Consider the following 20,554-nt stretch of genomic DNA (forward strand, 5'->3'; position numbering starts at 1 on the left):
CAAAGTTCAAATGATGTACAGATAAACCACACCCTAAATGATCTTATAAAATACGTTAAACCTAATCTTGGGCTCAAAAATAGCGTGTTTAATTAATATAATTTAATTATATTACATAAATATTGAGTTTCTAGTGAGAAATATATATTTGCGGTGTTAAAATATATGTATTGTTGCATAAATAATGACACAGAGTTGCCATTGTCATATTTATGTAATATGCCCCGCCCCTCGAGCGCATGGTTTGAATTCCTGACTTTGTGATTGGTCGATACGTACGTCACTCACGTCATGTCTTACACAAGTAGGCGTGTGTATATAACAGCGGCGTGTTTGTGTGCTTGTGTAAAGTGTAAAAACCGCTGAGGGAAACAAGGACGTATTCACAGCTAAAGGCGAAAAAATAAACACTAAGAAAATGTCTTCCGTCAATCTGACCAGCATAGGAGCCAACCAACTGAAAAACACCACGTCTGGAGAGGTAATAATTCACATGCAAAGTTATTACGAGCAGACTACAGTTATATGTTCATATGCAAACTGTCAGTGAATCAAGTCCTAAACTTAGATAGTACTAAATAAATCTTGTTTTTGAAAATAAAGCACATTACTTTACATTCAAATCATTTACATGGCTATTTCAAGGTAATTTCTTTAAAAAAATAAAACACTTCCTGTTCTAATGTTTCACATCGCTTCATCATGACTTTGTAAACAAAAGTAATTCTGCAGGATTTCTTCTTACACTGCACCTGTTAAGATCTAATTGATGTCTGTGAAGTGAAGACCCCTGGGAACAGTTTGCTCTCAATCTCGACGTGATATAAACACATTGACACTTCAGGTGTAAATGAGAACTCATTCACTGCTTGCAGGTGTCAAATGCAATAAAAACACATTACAAGTCTTTATAATATAAGAATAATCCAAACCTAAGCAGTAGTGGGTTTCTTTTGGGGTTTTCTTGTTGTATTTTGAACAAATAATGTCATTGAGCATTTATTTATTTCAGAGTCATGACTTTTTGATATGTAAAAATGATATTTGATACTACCAAAATATGTATAACCGTTAGAAAATGAGTTGTAAATGACTCTTAAATGTTCTTTAAAATGCCTGAAACAAGTAAAAACAACATTAAGGGAATGATTTGTTTTATTATTTTGCAAACATTATGGGAATGTTACTCTTAAATGTTCTTTTAACCACCTAAAACAAGTAAAAACAACATTAAATGAATGTTTTGTTTTATTATTTTGCAAACTTTATGGGAATGTTACTCTTAAATGTTCTTTAAAATGCCTGAAATGAGTAAAAACAACATTAGAGGAATGTTTTAATTATAATTATTGAGCATTTATTTATTTCAGAACCATTACTTTTTGATATGTAAAAATGTCAAATATGTGATCTCTTAATTATGAGACTACCAAAATATGTATAACCGTTAGAAAATGAGTTGTAAATGACTCTTAAATGTTCTTTAAAATGCCTGAAACAACTAAAAACAACATTAAGGGAATGATTTGTTTTATTATTTTGTAAACATTATGGGAATGTTACTCTAAAATGTTCTGTAAAATGCCTGAAAAAAGTAAAAACAACATTAAGGGAATTTTTTTTCCCAAACATTATATGAAAGTTACTTCTAAATGTTCTTTCAACCATCTGAAACAAGTAAAAACAACATTAAGGGAATGATTTGTTTTATTATTTTGCAAACTTTATGGGAATGTTACTCTTAAATGTTCTTTAAACCACCTAAAACAAGTAAAAACAACATTAAATGAATGTTTTGTTTTATTATTTTGCAAACTTTATGGGAATGTTACTCTTAAATGTTCTTTAAAATGCCTGAAAAAAGTAAAAACAACATTAAGGGAATTTTTTTCCCCAAACATTATATGAAAGTTACTTCTAAATGTTCTTTCAACCATCTGAAACTAGTAAAAACAACATTAAATGAATGTTTTGTTTTATTATTTTGCAAACTTTATGGGAATGTTACTCTTAAATGTTCTTTAAAATGCCTGAAAAAAGTAAAAACAACATTAAGGGAATTTTTTTCCCAAACATTATATGAAAGTTACTTCTAAATGTTCTTTCAACCATCTGAAACTAGTAAAAACAACATTAAATGAATGTTTTGTTTTATTATTGTGCAAACTTTATGAAAATGTTACTCTTAAATGTTCTTTAAAATGCCTGAAACGAGTAAAAACAACATAAGAGGAATGTTTTAATTATAATTATTGAGCATTTATTTATTTCAGAACCATTACTTTTTGATATGTAAAAATGTCAAATATGTGATCTCTTAATTATGAGACTACCAAAATATGTATAACCGTTAGAAAATGAGTTGTAAATGACTCTTAAATGTTCTTTAAAATGCCTGAAACAACTAAAAACAACATTAAGGGAATGATTTGTTTTATTATTTTGCAAACATTATGGGAATGTTACTCTGTCTAAAATGTTCTGTAAAATGCCTGAAAAAAGTAAAAACAACATTAAGGGAATTTTTTTCCAAAACATTATATGAAAGTTACTTCTAAATGTTCTTTCAACCGTCTGAAACAAGTAAAAACAACATTAAGGGAATGATTTGTTTTATTATTTTGCAAACATTATGGGAATGTTACTCTTAAATGTGACCCTGGACCACAAAACCAGTCATAAGGTTAAATTTTACAAAACTGAGATGTATAGCTCAATAAATAAGCTTTCTATTGATATATGGTTCGTTAGGATAGGATGATATTTGGCCGAGATACAACTATTTGAAGATCTGGAATCTGAGGGTGCAAAAAATCAAAATACTGAGAAAATCACCTTTAAAGTTGTCCAAATTGAGCTCTTAACAATGCATATTACTAATCAAAAATTACATTTTGATATGTTTATAGTAGGAATTTTACAAAAAATCTTCATGGAACATGATCTTTACTTAATTTCCTAATGATTTTTGGCATAAAAGAAAAATCAATAATTTTGACCCATACAATGTATTTTTGGCTATTGCTACAAATATACCCCAGCGACTTAAGACTGGTTTTGTGGTCCAGGGTCACAAATGTTCTTTAAAATGCCTGAAAAAAGTAAAAACAACATTAAGGGAATTTTTTTTCCCAAACATTATATGAAAGTTACTTCTAAATGTTCTTTCAACCATCTGAAACTAGTAAAAACAACATTAAATGAATGTTTTGTTTTATTATTTTGCAAACTTTATGGGAATGTTACTCTTAAATGTTCTTTAAACCACCTAAAACAAGTAAAAACAACATTAAGGGAATGATTTGTTTAATTATTTCGCAAACATTATGGGAATGCTGCTCTTAAATTTTCTTTAAAATGCCTGAAACAAGTAAAAACAATAAAGGGAACATTTTGTTTTATTACTCTGCAAACATTATAAGACAATTACTCGTAAACGTACTTTCAACCATATGAAACGAGTAAAAACAACATTAGAGGAACGTTTTAATTATAGTTATTTTCCAAACATTATAGGAATGTTACTTTTAAATGTAAATGAGTTTTAAATGACCTCTAGTGTGTCACACTGCTTCATATGTCATATCAGCTACCCGAAAACTTTGAATATATTTTGAATATGTTTGTCACCAATGTTTTGTCATTGTTCTGTTTCTTAGATGGTGGAGGTTGGTTCTCTGTGGCGGGAGCAGACGGTTGTTCTCTTCTTCTTGCGGAGGTTTGGTTGTCAGGTGTGTCGGTGGATGGCAGCGGAGGTCAGTAAACTGGAGAAGGACCTGAAAGCAAGCGGTGTCGCTCTGATCGGCATCGGACCTGAAGAGACGGGAGTGAAGGAGTTCAAGGATGGGGGATTCTTCAAGGGCGGTGAGGATTTGTCACATAGCTGGCTTTATATTTTAGTATTGGGCCTAATTTGTTAGCTTTACACTAAAGTTGCTCAAATATAGACTCGAGTGAAAATCTAGTAAGTTCATCTAACCCTCAAAATACATTAAATTCCAATTTTTGTTTTTAGATTTTTAAAATATATACACTAGCAATCAAATGTTTTTGAACAGTAAGATTTTTAATGTTTTCTATTTTAATATACTTTCAAACTTAATTCATTCGTATGATTTCAAAGCTGAATATTTAGCATCATTACTCTAATCACATGATCCTTCAGAAATCATTATAATTTTCTGATTCGATGCTCAAAAACAATGTTGTTATTATTATTATTATGTTGAAAACAGCTGAGTAAAATTTTTCAGGTTTCTTTGATGAATAGAAAGTTCAGAAGAATAACATTTATCTGAAATAGAAATCTTTTGTAACATTATAAATGTCTTTATCATCACTTTTGATCAATTGAAATTCCTTTTTAAATAATAGTATGCATTTCTATAATTTCTTTCCCAAAAATACAAAATGATACTGACTCCATGCTTTTGAGTGGAAGCTTTTTATTTCAGATGAATGCTCGTCTTTCTATTCATCAAAGAAACCTGAATATTATCATATTTAATAATAATAATTATTTTTTTGAACAGCAAACAAGCATATAAGAATGATTTCTGAAAGATCATGTGACACTGAAGCCTGGAGTAATGAATAAAAATGTAGTTTTGATCACTGAAATAAATTACATTTTTAAAATATATTCAAATAGAAAGCAATTATTTTAAATCGTAAAAATATTTCACAATATTACTGCTTTTGCTGTATTTTGGATCAAATAATATATATATACTTTTTAAGATTAAACTTGCAAATAAAGTGAATGATACTGTTAAAAAAAAAAATATATTTTTATTTTTTAAAAGATGGTAACATTTAAACCTGTCAATAAAAGGAAGGTATAAAAAATACATAATATTTAATTAAAAAAAATTCTAAGAGATATTTAAACCTGTAAATTAATGGAAAAGAGTAAAATAATGCATGGTGAAATGTTATAAAATATAGGTTAAATATTTCAATTTAACTCAAATCATGCTGGATTCAGGTTTTGTTAATGCTTCTCCAAAAAGTAGATACCAGGTTAGAAAATGCAATGCTTTGCATTCTTCCTTCTTAAATAAGTGATAACCTCAGATTAAGCACATTGTGTGCATTTACAGTAGTTTTGAATTTATTGATTGAGTTCCTGTTTTTTACTGTAATTTTATCACCTTTTACTATAGTTACCATGCCTGTGTTTACCTTAGGTTCGCCACTGATAAAAAGTGTCATTACCATCTTCCTGATCCTGTGAATTTTTAACTTTTGTCTTTGTTTCAGAAATCTACATCGATGAGAAGAAACAGTGTTACAAAGATTTAGGCTTTAAAAGGTATGAGGGAACATGTAATTTTTTTTATGTGTATAAAGGGCCGTGACGCAAACATATCAAAATGAGCAAAAATCTGTGTGCTTTCCAAACTCAGGTACAATGCAGTGAATGTGATTCCAGCTGCGATGGGAAAGAAAGTTCGAGAAATTGCCTCAAAGGTATTTAAACACGAAACCCATTTTTGATTGTATATTATAACTCAGGTATAATGATTAAAATACTTAAGTAGATGTGTTTTTTGTAAATAGTTTTTAATGACCTTATTTGATGCTTATCATAAAATTTCCTGAAGGCAAGTGCAGAAGGAATTCAAGGAAACTTCAGTGGAGATCTTCTACAGAGTGGAGGCATGCTCATTGTCGCAAAAGGTAAAATTACAATGTTTCGTGAATTTTCATAATTCATAGAAGTAAATGTAATGGTCTAGTCTTAGTTATATACTCATGCTACGATAATGATTATCTTTTACTTTCTTTGTGTACTTACAAATGTGACCCTGGACCACAAAACCTGTCATAAGGTAAAATTTTACAAAACTGAGATATATACATATATATATATATATATATATATACATACATATACATATATATATATATATATATATATGAAAGCTCAATAAATAAGCTTTCTATTGATATATGGTTTGTTAGGATAGGACAATATTTGGCCGAGATACATCTATTTGAAAATCTGGAATCTAAGGGTGCAAAAAAATCTAAATACTGAGAAAATCACCTTTAAAGTTGTCCAAATTAAGTTCTTAACAATGCATATTACTCATCAAAAATTACATTTTGATAGGTTTACAGTAGGAATTTTACAAAAAATCTTCATGGAACATGATCTTTACTTAATATCCTAATGATTTTTGACATAAAAGAAAAATCAATAATTTTGACCCATACAATGTATTTTTGGCTATTGCTACAAATATACCCCAGCGACTTAAGACTGGTTTTGTGGTCCAGGGTCACAAATGTGTTATACAAGAGAACTAAACCTAATCTAAGCAGCCTGTTTTGTCACTAGAGGGCAGCATAACTTCACATTTATGAAATCTAGCACATATCTCCTCTGTGCTCAACAGTGAGAATTAATATGAAGAAATCTGCCTGTAGCAGAGATTAAAGATGTACTTTGAGTTTCTGTATTGTTTCTGTGTCTTAATGTAATCGGTATGGGTGGTTTATAAGAATAGTTCAACTAAAAATGAAACTTTGCTAAAAGTTTACTCGTTCTCTCAGGCTTTCCAAGATGTAGATGAGTTTGTTTCTTCATCAGGACAGGTTTGGAGAAATTCACATTCCATTCCATCACTTGCTCATCAAAGGATCCTCTGCAGTGAATGGGTGCCGTCAGAACGAGAGTCCAAACAGCTGATAAAAACATCACAATAATCCACACCACCCTATTTATCACTTAACATCTTGTGAAGTGAAAAGTGTGTTTGTGAGAGACAAATCTATCACTAATCACTATTTGCAACTAAAAACGGTTAAAAACAGGATTTTGATGTGAGAGGACAACAGGAGATGGATTTTTCTTACTGGAGGAATTAGGATTATGGACTCGGATTTGCTCAGTAGCGATGGTTTAATGATGGATTTGTTTTTTACAAACACACAGCTTTTCACTTCACAAGACATGAATTGATGGACTGTAGTGGTTTGGCTTGATTGTGGATTATTGTGATGGTTTTTATCAGCTGTTTGGACTCTCATTCCGACGGCACCCATTCACTGCTGAGGATCCAATGGTAAGCGAGTGATGGAATGCGACATTTTTCCAAACCTGATGAAGAAACAAACTCATCTACATCTAAATGTTCATTTTTGGGCGAACTATTCCTTCAAAAGCACTAAATCAGCACTGTAACAAGTACTTCAGCAAAGAGTTTAATGTTTGTTAACTGGGAAATCATATTTTGGATAAAGATAATAAAAGCCTACTTTAGGATCATTAACTTTTTGAAGCATTGTGACATTATTTCCAAGAAAATTAAGCATGTTATCTCCCAGTTCTCATCACTTGATTGCGACTGGATGTTTTTTGGGCTTGTTTGCAATTCTCATTAATTTCTTGATGATTCTCATTAAATTCTCATTACTGTAACAGAGTAATAAAACATTTTTGTAAAGTAAAATCTGCACATACTTAAATATAAGTTATGTATGTGTGTATGTATGTATATATGATGGATAGATTACAATAATTACAATGCAATTTTTCTACATTGCAATTAGTGTTGAGTGCAACTAGTTACTAAGTAAATAGTGTCATTTAATTACCTTTCCCTTGAAAAAGCAAAGTAAGCGATTACTCTTATTGTTTCTGTAATTTAATGCCATTTACTTACAATGTAATTGAACTTAATACTGACAGTACACTATAGACTGAAGAACATTTATATAAAATACAATACAGTGCAAATATAGTGGACTTAACATCAAAATCAAGTCTAACCTTAAAATGCATGCTTTTTATGTACCCTTCTCACTTTAAATACTTTGAGTATTTGGTAACACTTTTTCACTATTAACTAGTTGGTTATTATTAGCATAAATATTACTAGGCTATTGGCTGTTTTCATTACTTAAATACACATATTAATGTCTTATTCTGTCTAAATCCGTAATCCTACCAAATTCCTAAACTTAATTGTCAGCAACTATTTTATTAGGACTATATTGAGGCAAAATAGTTTGTTTATAGTTAATAGTTAATAGTGAGAATTCAACCCTAATCTAAAGTGTGACCAGAATAATTTTTGTAGTCATCTATTATTTATTATTTACCGTTTCATGTCTATCCTTGAATCATTCATTAACGTTGACATACAGTGTGATTTAGAAAGTAATTAGTAATAAGCAATTAAATACTTTTTGGAGAGAGTCATTTGTACAGTAATCTAATTACACTGTTGGAGATGTGATTAGGAACTAGTAATTCATTACTTTTTTAGAGTAACTTACTCAACACTGATTGCAATAATAAAAATTAAAAGGAAAATTTGCTTGATTGTCTTGAAAACAATACCCCAAATTCCCAATGCAAAAATGTGTCACTCTGTTCAGGTGGAGAAAAGGTCCTGCTGCATTTTGTCCAGCAATCACCCGCAGACAACGTATCGCTTGAAGACATCACCAAAGCTCTCGGTATCTCTGCAAACGTCCAGGCTGGTGAAAAGCCACAGGTAAAACAATAAGCAATTGCAAGGTTAAACCTCAGATACTAGTATAGCTCTGTTTATTAGTGGGTAAACCAGTGGAATTATTCCTTTGAGGGGATTTATGGTAAAAGGAATGGCAATGCAATACATATTGATGTCTGTTAGGACTGAACCGAAGTACGTCAAGTAGAGATTTTTAGTTTACTAGTGCACTGATAAAGATTTAAACTTATTTATCAGCATATACAGTGCCCTCCACTAATATTGGCACCCTTGGTAAATATGAGCCAGTGTTGTTTTCGTCAACGATGACGATGACGAAATCATTTCGTTGACGCAACTTTTTTCATGACGATAACGAGACGATGACGAGATAAAAATGGCTCGTTGATGACTAAAACATGACGAGACGTGTGTGAGTTTTCGTTGACGAGACGAGAATAGATGAAAATGTTAGTGGGTGGTCCGTCAGACGTTTAAAATGCATGACAATTCTGCTTATTGTGCATGCCAATTAAAACTTAAAAAGTATCTGACGCTATGGCAAGCCGTTTTAGCATTAAACACTCTTTGCTATACTAGTATGGCAAGCCGTTTTAGCATTCCATCCTTGTTTGTCTTTTATGTCTAAAACATTCTGTCATTATTGTAATTATTGGTGAAAATAGTCGATCCGGAAGCTCACATTGTGTTGAACTATAGATCTGCTATTTTCAGAACTTATAAGTGACACTACCCAACAGCAAAATACTTACTGACCTACATTAATTTGTTAAAAGACTACTTTTTTTCCCTTTTTTTGACTAAAACTAGACTAAAACCTTTTTGACTTTTCGTCGACTAAAATTGGACTAAAACTATCACATACAGAAGTGACTAAAATTTGACTAAAACTAAGAAGCATTTTAGTCCAAAAGACTAAGACTAAGACTAAATCTAAGATGGTTGTCAAAAACAACACTGATATGAGCAAAGGTGGCTGTGAAAATAAACCTGCACTGTTTATCCTTTAGGAGTAAAACAATGGAAACTGGGTGGAAATCTCATTATGAAATAAATGTTTTTCTCTGGTTCAGGTTGACCACAATTATTGGCACCCTTAAAAATTTGTCTAAGTAAAAGTATCTCTGAAATATATTTTCATTAATATTACAAAGAGGGGGGCTAAGAGTATAAAATTGCCCAGCCATGACTTTCTGTTCCACAGGATTATAAATATGAGGAACACAAAGGCCAAATTCTCATCCATCACAAGGAGTAAAACCAAAGAATGTAGTTCTGATGTGCATAACAAGTTTGTTGAGCTTCACAAAATAGAAAGTGGCTGTAAGATAAGAGCTAACGCATTGAAAATCCAAATTTCCACCATTAGGGAAATAATTAAAAAGTTCCAATCGACTAAAATTGTTACAGATCTGCTTGAAAGAGGACATGTGTCTATAGCATTCTAATACATGCTGAGGAGGAGACTTTAAGGGGCTAAAGACTCTCCAAGGATCACACCTGGAGAACTGCAGAGATTAGTTGAGTCTTGGGGTCAGAAAACCTCAAATAAAATGATCAAACAGCCCCTACATTACCACATGTTGTCCCAGAGGGTTTCAAGAATAATCTTCCTCGTTAAACTAAAAGCATATTCAGTTGTCAGACATGACTGGAAATTCAAACAGGACTGACATCTATGGTCAGATGGTATTAAAAAATGAGCTTTTTGATAGGTTTGGTGCAAACAGGGATAAAAAGTACCCCGTGTCCACAGTTAAAAATACAGCTGGGTCTTTAATCTTGTGGGCCTGTTTTTCTGCCGGAGGTCTTGTATTCTGTCAAATACCAATGAATAAAAAATCTAAACCTGACTGCCTCTGTTAGAAATCTTATATGGGCTGTGGTTGGATCTTCCATTAGGGCAATAATGCAAAACAAACATCAAAATCAACACAAATATGCGTCACTGAGCACAGAAGGAAGCTTGTGCCATGACCATCCCAGTTCCCTGACCTGAACTCTATAGAAACTGAAGAGAAGAAGCACCTACAAGCTGGGAATCTAAAGGATCTGGAGAGATTCTGTGTGAAGGAATGGTCTCTGATCTCTGGTCAGGTGTTCTCCAAACTCATTAGACATTGTTAGAGAAATCTCAGAGCTGTTATTTTGGAAAAAGGATGTTGAAATAATTGGGTGTCAATAATTAGGGCCAACCTGAACTAGAGAAAAACATTTATTTCATAACGAGATTTCCCCCCCAGTTTCCATTGTTTTTCTTCAATGAAAGGTTGAAATTTTGTGAATTTTTTTAATAAAAGATCTAAAGGATAAACAATGCAGATTTATTTTCACAGCTACCTTTGTTCATATTTACCAAGGGTGCCAATATTAGTGGAGGGCACCGTATATTAAGCATATATTTTACAGTATCTTTTAATGCAACTAATTCCAACTAAATTTAAAGCCTGAACTTTTATTTAATATTAGTGTTACTGTTTTTTCTTGCCAAACCTTTTATTTATTCAAAGTTCCAAATAAAATCTTTCTTCTAAATAGGCATTATCACAGGTATTTGATATATAAACCTTTATTTAATTAGCTAAATTAATTCACAAATAATGTGAAACAAAATTACACATGATTTTGTAGATTTTACTCATACTACCCACCTCTAAAAACAATTTGAGTTTAAACGGCTAATTTAAAATGATTATTTTGAATGTGTTTCAGTATTGTTCTCATACTGATGCTTATATTATAGTACCTAAGGTCTAAGACCAAGTGTTTTTTTTTTCTCCGCAAACTGTCTAACATTACCCATTATTCTGTTTTTACTTTAATTGGCTGAAAAATGTAACCACACTATTACATTTAACATGTTTTGAGGCCATTGTAAATACTCATATTGTGTAGGGTTGCTTTACAAGAACAGTTTCACTGTGGTTTTACTGAACTAAAAACTTTATATGTGACCCTGGACCACAAAACCAGTCATAAGGTTAAATTTGACAAAAATGAGATATATACATCATATGAAAGCTCAATAAATAACCTTTCTATTGATGTATGGTTTGTTAGGATAGGACAATATTTGACTGAGATACATCTATTTGAAATCAGAAATCTGAGGATGCAAAAAAATCAAAAAGACTGAGAAAATCACCTTTAAAGTTGTCCAAATTAGGTTCTTAACAATGCATATTACAAATCAAAAATTACATTTTGATATGTTTACAGTAGGAATTTGACAAAAAATCTTCATGGAACATGAACTTTACTTAATTTCTTAATGATTTTTGGCATAAAAAAAAAATCTAAAATTTTGACCCATGCAATGTATTTTTGGCTATTGCTACAAATATACCCCAGCGACTTAAGACTGGTTTTGTGGTCCAGGGTCACATATAGTGTAAGATTTTGGGTTGCATTGATCCATGCAAGCACACGAGAATGTATAAAAGCATACATGTTAAAACTAGGACACCAGAGACAACCTTACCTTGTGTTTCGCTGGAATAAAATCTTTCCAGAACATGAGGAAAAGCGCAATTAAACCCTTACAGGCCTCCACAAGACTTACTAAAGAATCTGTGTTCTGCCGCAGCGTGACCTAATTCATGTCAGCGAGCAACTTAACAATTAGCTGTTCTGTAAAAAAAGGCATGAATCTGTCTGATGTTGGAGCACAGATGCTTTGGTTTATGTAAGTGGATGTTGTTAAACAAGTGAAGTGATTGTAGGACAGAACAGAGTCTTGTTGTGAGGCTGATCTTATGTTTTACGTGATCTTAACCGCACGAGACCCCATGATGCACCTAGGCGTGAGATTAGAAAGGGGTCATCTAAAAACGAAACCCACTAAAACCAATAGATCCGTTTCTTTAGGCTTTTTTTGCTACTGGTTATTACAGGGGGTTTTTACACAGGCGTGCAGCTCTTAACGTCACGCATGGTCTGAGGTAAGGAGTTTACAGTGGTGTCCTGGAGGAAATGGCACTTTTGGCCTCTCTTCCTTGACGAGCTCAAAATGAGATGTAGACAAAATAGAAAAGTTCAAATGGTGAACATTGTGCATATGATTTTACAGAACATTTTGAGAAACAGAAGAAATAGAGTCCTTGATTGTTGGGTTAACCATCAATGTCTGACATAATACATTTTTCGGACTAATATTTTATGTATTTATTGGAATGGAATTTTTTTTTTGTTTCCAATCATTTATTTTTTTTTATACACTCCCAGCCAAAAGTTTTTGAACAGTAAGATTTTTAATGTTTTTTTTTTTTCAAAGAAGTCTGTTCTGCTCACCAAGCTTGAATTTATTAGCAAATTTTAAAATATTTTTACTATTTAAAATACCTCCTTTCTATTTTAATATATTTTAAAATGTAATTTATTCCTGTGATTTCAAAGCTGAATTTTCAGCATCATTACTCCAGTCTTTAGTGTCACATGATCCTTCAGAAATCATTCTAAAAAAACATGTTCAAGAAACATTATTATTATTGTTATAATTTTATTATTATTATCATATTTAAAACAGTTGAGTACTTTTTTGTTCAGGATTCTTTGAATAGAAAGATCCATTGATGTATTTTATTTTATTTTTTGAGAGAAAGAAATTATTGAAATTAATACTTTTATTTATCAAGGATGCTTTAAATTGGTCAAAAATGGTGATAAAGACATTAGTAATGTTACAAAAGATTTCTATTTCAGATAAATGCTGTTCTTCTGAACTTCCATTTCATCAAAGAAACCTAAAAAAAAATCTACTCAGCTGTTTTCAACATAATAATAATAATAATAATAATAAATGTTTTTTGAACAGCAAATCAGAATATTTCAATATTTCAACATTTTACTGTTTTTGCTCTACTTTGGATCAAATAAATGCAGGCTTTGTGAGCAGAAGAGGCTTTTGAAAAAAAAAAAAACATTAAAAATCTTACTGTTCAAAAACTTTTGACTGGTAGTGTAATATAATGTGATGCAGTGAGAATATGGAGCTCATACTTGAGGAGAAGAGCTCAGTTTATTGAACATTCTTTTCTGTTTCCAATATTTTTATATACTACCAGTCAAAAGTTTTTGAACAGCAAGATTTTGAATGTTCTGTTCTGCTCACCAAGCCTGCATTTATTTGATTCAAAGTACAGCAAAAACAGTAAAAATTTGAAATATTTTTACTGTTTAAAATACCTGATTTCTATTTTAATATTTTAAAATGTAATTTATTTCTGTGATTTCAAAGCTACATTTTCAGCATCATCACTCCAGTCTTCAGTGTCACATGATCCTTCAGAAATCATTCTAAAGAAACATGTTCAAGAAACATTATTATTATTAATAATGTTATTATAATTTTATTATTATTATCATATTTAAAGCAGTTGACTTTTTTTGTTCAGGATTCTTTGAATAGAAAAATCCAAATATCAGCTTTTTTTTTTTTTACATTGTAAACTATACCATTTAAAAGCTTGGAGTCAGTATTTTATTTTATTTATTATTATTTTTATTCATATTTTTGTGAGAGAAAGAAATTAATGAAATTAATACTTTTATTTATCAAGAATGCTTTAAATTGATCAAAAATGGTGATAAAGTCATCTATAAACATTTATAATGTTACAAAATATTTCTATTTCAGAAAAATGCTGTTCTTCTGAAATTTATTTTCATCAAAGAAACCTAAAAACATTCTACTCAGCTGTTTTTAATATAATAATAATAATAATGTTTTTTTGAACAGCAAATCAAAATATTAGAATGATTTCTATAGGATCATGTGACTGGAGTAATGATGCTAAAAATTCAGCTTTGAAATCACAGGAATAAACTACATTTTAAAATATATTTAAATATAAATTTTATTTTTCAAATAGTAAAAATATTTAAGAATTTTACTGTTTTTGCTGTACTTTGGATCAAATAAATGCAGGCTTTGTGAGCAGAAGAGACTTTTGAAAAAAAAAAAAAACATTAAAAATCTTACTGTTCAAAAACATGTGATGTAGTGAGAATAGGGAGCTCATACTTGAGGAGAAGAGCTCAGTTTTATTTCCCCAAAAGTATAAACTACCAATCAAGTGATCAATCAACAACCAACATTTTTTTTCCAGCAATTTTGATCTAGCTGATCATTTAAATGTGCGCATTTATGAGTAAACAAGACCTGCAGCTTTATAAGGTTAATAGTAGAAATCTTCAGGACAGGTTTAACTGCTTTAGCCATCATAACGAATGTAGATGATCTATAACTAAAAAGACTTTATATATAGTGCACAAGTCAAATGGACAAATTCTATGGTGCTTTTATAAATTTTTGTTGTCATTTTACACGCTGAACCGTTCCAATCCTCATTTATGTCTATTATTTTGATTGCATGAGTAATACATTTCTAGAAACAATGTTCCACAATGTCACCTTTATTTCCAAGCACAGTCTCTCCAAGAAATATTTGGATACATGAAACAGTCTAAATGTCTTTGCATTACATGACAAATTATGTATTTCTCTAGTTTTTCTGGCTTGCATGCATAGGGCTCCAATTGTGTGGTTTGTTCATCAACATCTTACAACAATTCACAGATTACACCACATTGTTTTACTTGGATGACAGCGGTCTAGAAAAATGACCAGTAGGGATTTGTTTTGATGAGATGTGGCTTGGTAGCTTAATGGCTTATGAATCAGAAAAGATATGAACCAGAAATGTTCTGAAATGTGTTTGTGGTCCTTCAGACAAATGTTTGATGCCAAAATAACTAAAGAATGTGGCATATGTTCATAATATGGTTAGTGGTACTTGTAGTTTGTAAAATAAATAAGTCTAAATAATAAACCAAAAGCATGTTTAAAAGAATTACCAAGGTGATTATTATGAACAAATTAATTACCTGAGATGCCAAATTGCAATAAGTGTTATTTAGGATTATTGATATAATGTAATATAGTTTTTGTAATTTATAATACATAAAATATATAAAATATAAGCTAAAGATTTAATGATTTTGTTGCGTTAGTATTTTTCAATTTGTATTTATTAGTTTTCATTTTAATTTAGTAGTTTAAAGAAAATGAGAGCTGTTGCGTTGACAACTAAAATAAAACAAGTTTACTTTTTTATGTATTTTCAAAATTATATTAGTTAAGGTTTATTTTATTTAAAGTATTTTTTTTTTGTGGTTTTAGTCTTAGTTTTAATTAACAATAATAACTGTGTGATTGTAATAGATTCGTATCTTCCAACTGTAGAAAAATCTATTAAAAAAATTGAAAACCTATTTAAAAAATACTAGATGCTATCAGATTCGTATAACAATTCTGATTGCAAAAGTCAATAAGAAATGTTCTGAAATGTGTTTGTGGTCCTTCAGACAAAACTTTTGATGCCAAAATAACTAAAGAATGTGGCATATCTTCATAGTATGGTTAGTGGTACTTGTAGTTTGTAAAATAAATAAGTATAAATTAGTAAACTATAAACCAAAAGCATAAAAAAAGCATATAAAGTTGATTTATTATGAACAAATTAATTACCTGAGATGCCAAATTGCAATAAGTGTTATTTAGGATCATTGATATAATGTAATAAAGTTTTTGTAATTTTTAAAATTAAATTTTAAAACTAACATGTGTTAGTATTTCTAAATTTGTATTTATTAGTTATTATCTTAATTTAGTAGTTTAAAGAAAATGAGAGCTGTTGCATTGACGACAAGTAACTAAAATAAAACAAGTTTACTTTTTTATATATTTTCAAAATTATATTAGTTAATGTTTATTATATTTAAAGTAATATTTTTTTGTGGTTTTGGTCTTAGTTATAATTAACAATAATAACTGTGTGATTGTAATAGATTTGTATCTTCTAATTGTTGAAAAGTTTTGAAAACCTATTAAAATACTTGATACTATCAGATTCGTATAACAATTGTGATTGCAAAAGTCAATAAAGTGATTTCTATTCATTCCATCAGTGTTTACTGTGCAAATTGGCGCATACCGTATTTTTAGCATGTGTTTTTTTTGTTTCTGCGCCGGTCTATTATTGTGGTCCCATTTGTTTTGATTCATGCCGAAGTCAAAAGTTCTGGTTTTCAGAAGGATCTATTGTTTTGCACCACACCCCTCAAACTACCAAAAGACATTTAGTCCATCCAGAGAATAAACACAGTGTCATTCAGCAGCATATCTCCGAGCAGATCGGCCCCAAGGGTTTTCTTGCACCACCTCAGGAAGGAAAGGGCCCAACAGACACAGTCAAGAGCCCAAACCCAGTGTCGTCACTGGATGACAAGGAATGGTCTCAAGGGAAATCTATGTGACAAGGAATTGAGTAGACTTCAGACCCTCTCAGAAAAAAGGTACAAAACTCTCACTAAGGGGGGGATACCCTTTCATTGCTGGGTCGACAAATTACTACAACAATATGGATGGCACATCTTAGATAATGTAGTCTGACTACTTTCTGATTGCTTTTAGGTTACTCGTTTATCGCAAAGTCTTGAATAGGATTATTGTGTACCATATTCCATTCTTTGTTTTCAGCCTTATGAAATGCATTAAACATTACATTACAGCAAGTATTGCAAAACTGCATATTTCAAATAACATTTATAAAGAAAAAGTACCCAGTGCTGCTAATATGTGCATGTTTTAGGTACTAAAATGCAGCATTTATGGGTAAACGAGATTCAAAGATGTACTTTTTGGCTTTTGTACCAGTGACGGATTTGTATCTTTTTTTCTGAGAGTGTATGTATTCACAGACTGATCTGTCTTTATGGATTTGAAAGAGCTTCACAGACTTTCAGAACCTCCAGGTAACTTATTTTCTTTGATTTGGTTTATTCTTTAAATGGACTAAATGTCTTTTGGTAGTTTTAGGAATGTGGTATGACTCAATGGATCCATCTGACAATTCACTCTCGTGTTGCCAGACTTTTGATTTCAGCATGGAGTAAAACAAATGAGACTACACTAACAAAATCCACTGAACTGTCTTGAGCGTATTAACAACACTAGAGCTGCTTATACAGTTGAGGTCAAAAGATAACATTCCCCTTTCAGAATCTGCAAAATGTAATTTTTGTACCAAAATAAGAGGGATCATACAAAATACATGTTATTGTTTATTTAGTACTGACCTGATTAACTTATTTCACATAAAAATGACCCCATTCAAAAGTTTACATACACTTGATTCTTAATGCAGTGTTTTTAGTGATAGTTTATGAGTCCCTTGTTTGTCCTGAACAGTTAAACTGCCCGCTGTTCTTCAGAAAAATCCTTCAGGTCTCACAAATTCTTTGATTTTCCAGCATTTCTGTGCATTTAAACCCTTTCCAACAATGACTGTATCATTTTGAGATCTTTTCACACCGAGGGACTTATTACAGAAGGTTCAAACGCTCAACCAGAAGGTGAAAACATTTTGAATTTGAAGATCAGGGTAAATTTGATTTATTTGGTCTTCTGGGAAACATGTAAGTACTAAAAAAAAAAAAAAAAAAAAAGATAATTAGGCAAAATAAGAAAAATGAACACATCTTCATTCTTCAAGTTTTCACCCCCGACTCTTAGTGCATGTATCAGTAAGTGTTTGAACCTTCTGTAATAGTTGCATATGAGTCCCTCAGTTGTCCTCAGTGTGAAAAGATGGATCTCAAAATCATACAGTCATTGTTGGAAAGGGTTCAAATACACAATGTTGGAAAACCAAAGAATTTGTGGGACCTGAAGAATTTTTCTGAAGAACAGCGGGCAGTTGAACTGTTCAGGACAAACAAGGGACTCATGAACAACTATCACTAAACTAAAACACACAGCTGTGGATCATTCAGGTTTCAACACAGTATTAAGAATCAAGTGTATGTAAACTTTTGAACAGGGTCATTTTTATACATTCAACTATTATTTTCTCTTGTGGACTATATAAACATCTTTTATCTAAATTATCTTATTCAGGTCAGTACTAAATAAAAAAAATATCATGCATTTTGTATGATCTCTCTTATTTAGCAGATTCTGAAACGGGGGTGTAAACTTTTGATCTCAACTGTAGCTAAATTAAGCATATTTGTGACCCAGGACCACAAAAAAAAATCTTTAAATTGAGATTTATACAAATGGATAAATAAGCTTTCCATTGATGTAAGGTTTGTTAGGATAGGATTAGGACAATATGGATATAGGATAAGTGCAAAAAATCTAAATATTGAGAAAATTGCCTTCAAAGTTGTCCAAATGAAGTTCTTAGCAATGCATATTACTAATCACAAATTAAGTTTTAAGATATTTACAGTAGGAAATGTACAAAACATCTTCCTGGAACAAAGAAAAATTGATCATTTTGCCCCATATGATGTATTGTTGGCTATTGCTACAAATGTACCCGTGCAACTTAGGACTGGTTTTGTGGTCCAGGGTCACATTTCATAATTGACGAACTTTACAGTTATTGAACTAATCTGAACAAACAAGCTGCTTTACAGCTGAATTGATTAACTTTGCTTCATTGATTCTGTTATTTTCCTATTTATTACTGTGAAGCTGCTTTAATACATTTGTATTGTATAAAGCGCTTTATAAACAAAGGTCACTTGATTTTCTGTGCACATTTGATTCTTTGCAATCCAGTTTTTTGTATTCCACCATTAGATAAATCTCTAAATACAATGTTATTGGTTTGTCATAAATGCATAAGCTTGATATGGTGACTGTGAAATATCTATTAATATAACTAAGCAAAAAAAAGCACCACAGCTGTTCTTTTAGAATAGATGTTGCTTTGAAGTTCAATAACAGGATGTGTCACAGGTCTTGTTTAGCCATAAAAGACCACCGGCGTCATCTTTATCGTCTTTGAGCCACCGATGCCATTTCCTCTGGAGTGTGGGATGCGATAGTGACTTTCACACGGCCGTAAATGCATTGACAAACTGACCTGTGAATCCAGGTTTAACTTTGACTTTCATTCATTAAAAGGAAAGGAAATTCTTGTCTTTCCAAACCTTCAAACGCACATAAAGATATCTTAAAAAATGTGTCAGTGTTACTTTCCTTTGTCCATACAATAAAAGATCCAATATAATACTCATGTCTTAATAATTCAAAACATCACCCAATTTAATGATTTCATCATTTTTGTGTCCTTTACAGTGTAATGAAGATGTATGCACACGATAAGAGGATTCAAAATTCTTCAGGAAAGAATGGACTGTGATTTCTGGTTATCCAATGCTATGTTCCCACTAATCTGACCTCAAATCATCTTTACATTTTATATGATGCTTATATTATATATATATATATATATATATATATATATATATATATATATATATATATATATATATATATACACACACACACAAAAAATAATGCACTGATCATACAATTAGGAAATAAGAACATTTGTGACCCAGGACCACAAAACCAGTCATGAGGGTCAATTTCTTTTTTTAAATTGGGGTTTATACCTCATCTAAAATGTGAATAAATAGCACTATATTTGGCTGAGATACAACTATTTGAAAATCTGGAATCTGAGGGTGCAAAAAAATCAAAATATTGAGAAAATCGCCTTTAAAGTTGTCCAAAAGAAGTTCTTAGTGATGCATATTACTTATTAATGATATTAATGATTTTTAGCCTAAAAGAAAAATAATTTTGACCCATACAATTTATTTTTGACTATTGCTACAAATATACCTGTGCTGCTTAAGACTGGTTTTGTCATCCAGGGTCACATTTAACATAAATGCATTGCTGATTACTAATTATTAGGGCTGGGAAACGATTAATCGCGATTAATCGCATCCAAAATAAAAGTTTATGATTGCATACTGTTTGTGTGTGTACTGTGTGTATATATAATGTATGTATAAATACACACACAAACATGTATATTAAAGAAAACTGAAAATAAAAATGAAATTAAAATAAATAAAATATTTATAATTCTATATATAATCTAAATTAAATACAAATATAACTATCCACACATATAAGTATTTTTTAAAGGCTTTACATGTATGTGTGTGTATTTATATATACATAATAAATATACACA

The 20,554-nt window shown here is 30.9% G+C and overlaps 1 protein-coding gene across 1 annotated transcript; it reads left to right on the forward strand.

Annotated features, from left to right (window-relative positions):
• The first annotated feature begins 332 nt into the window (after positions 1 to 332).
• On the forward strand, positions 333 to 19,849 carry prxl2b (peroxiredoxin like 2B). Its single transcript, XM_073825585.1, has 7 exons — positions 333 to 481; positions 3,660 to 3,864; positions 5,263 to 5,314; positions 5,409 to 5,472; positions 5,607 to 5,682; positions 8,392 to 8,510; positions 19,642 to 19,849. Exons 1-7 carry the CDS (start codon positions 419 to 421, stop codon positions 19,666 to 19,668), a joined length of 606 nt encoding a protein of 201 aa, XP_073681686.1. The 5' UTR covers positions 333 to 418; the 3' UTR covers positions 19,669 to 19,849.
• The last annotated feature ends 705 nt before the right edge of the window (positions 19,850 to 20,554 follow it).

The sequence above is a fragment of the Garra rufa genome, chromosome 20 (assembly GCF_049309525.1).
Source record: "Garra rufa chromosome 20, GarRuf1.0, whole genome shotgun sequence".
NCBI classification, from domain to species: domain Eukaryota; kingdom Metazoa; phylum Chordata; class Actinopteri; order Cypriniformes; family Cyprinidae; genus Garra; species Garra rufa.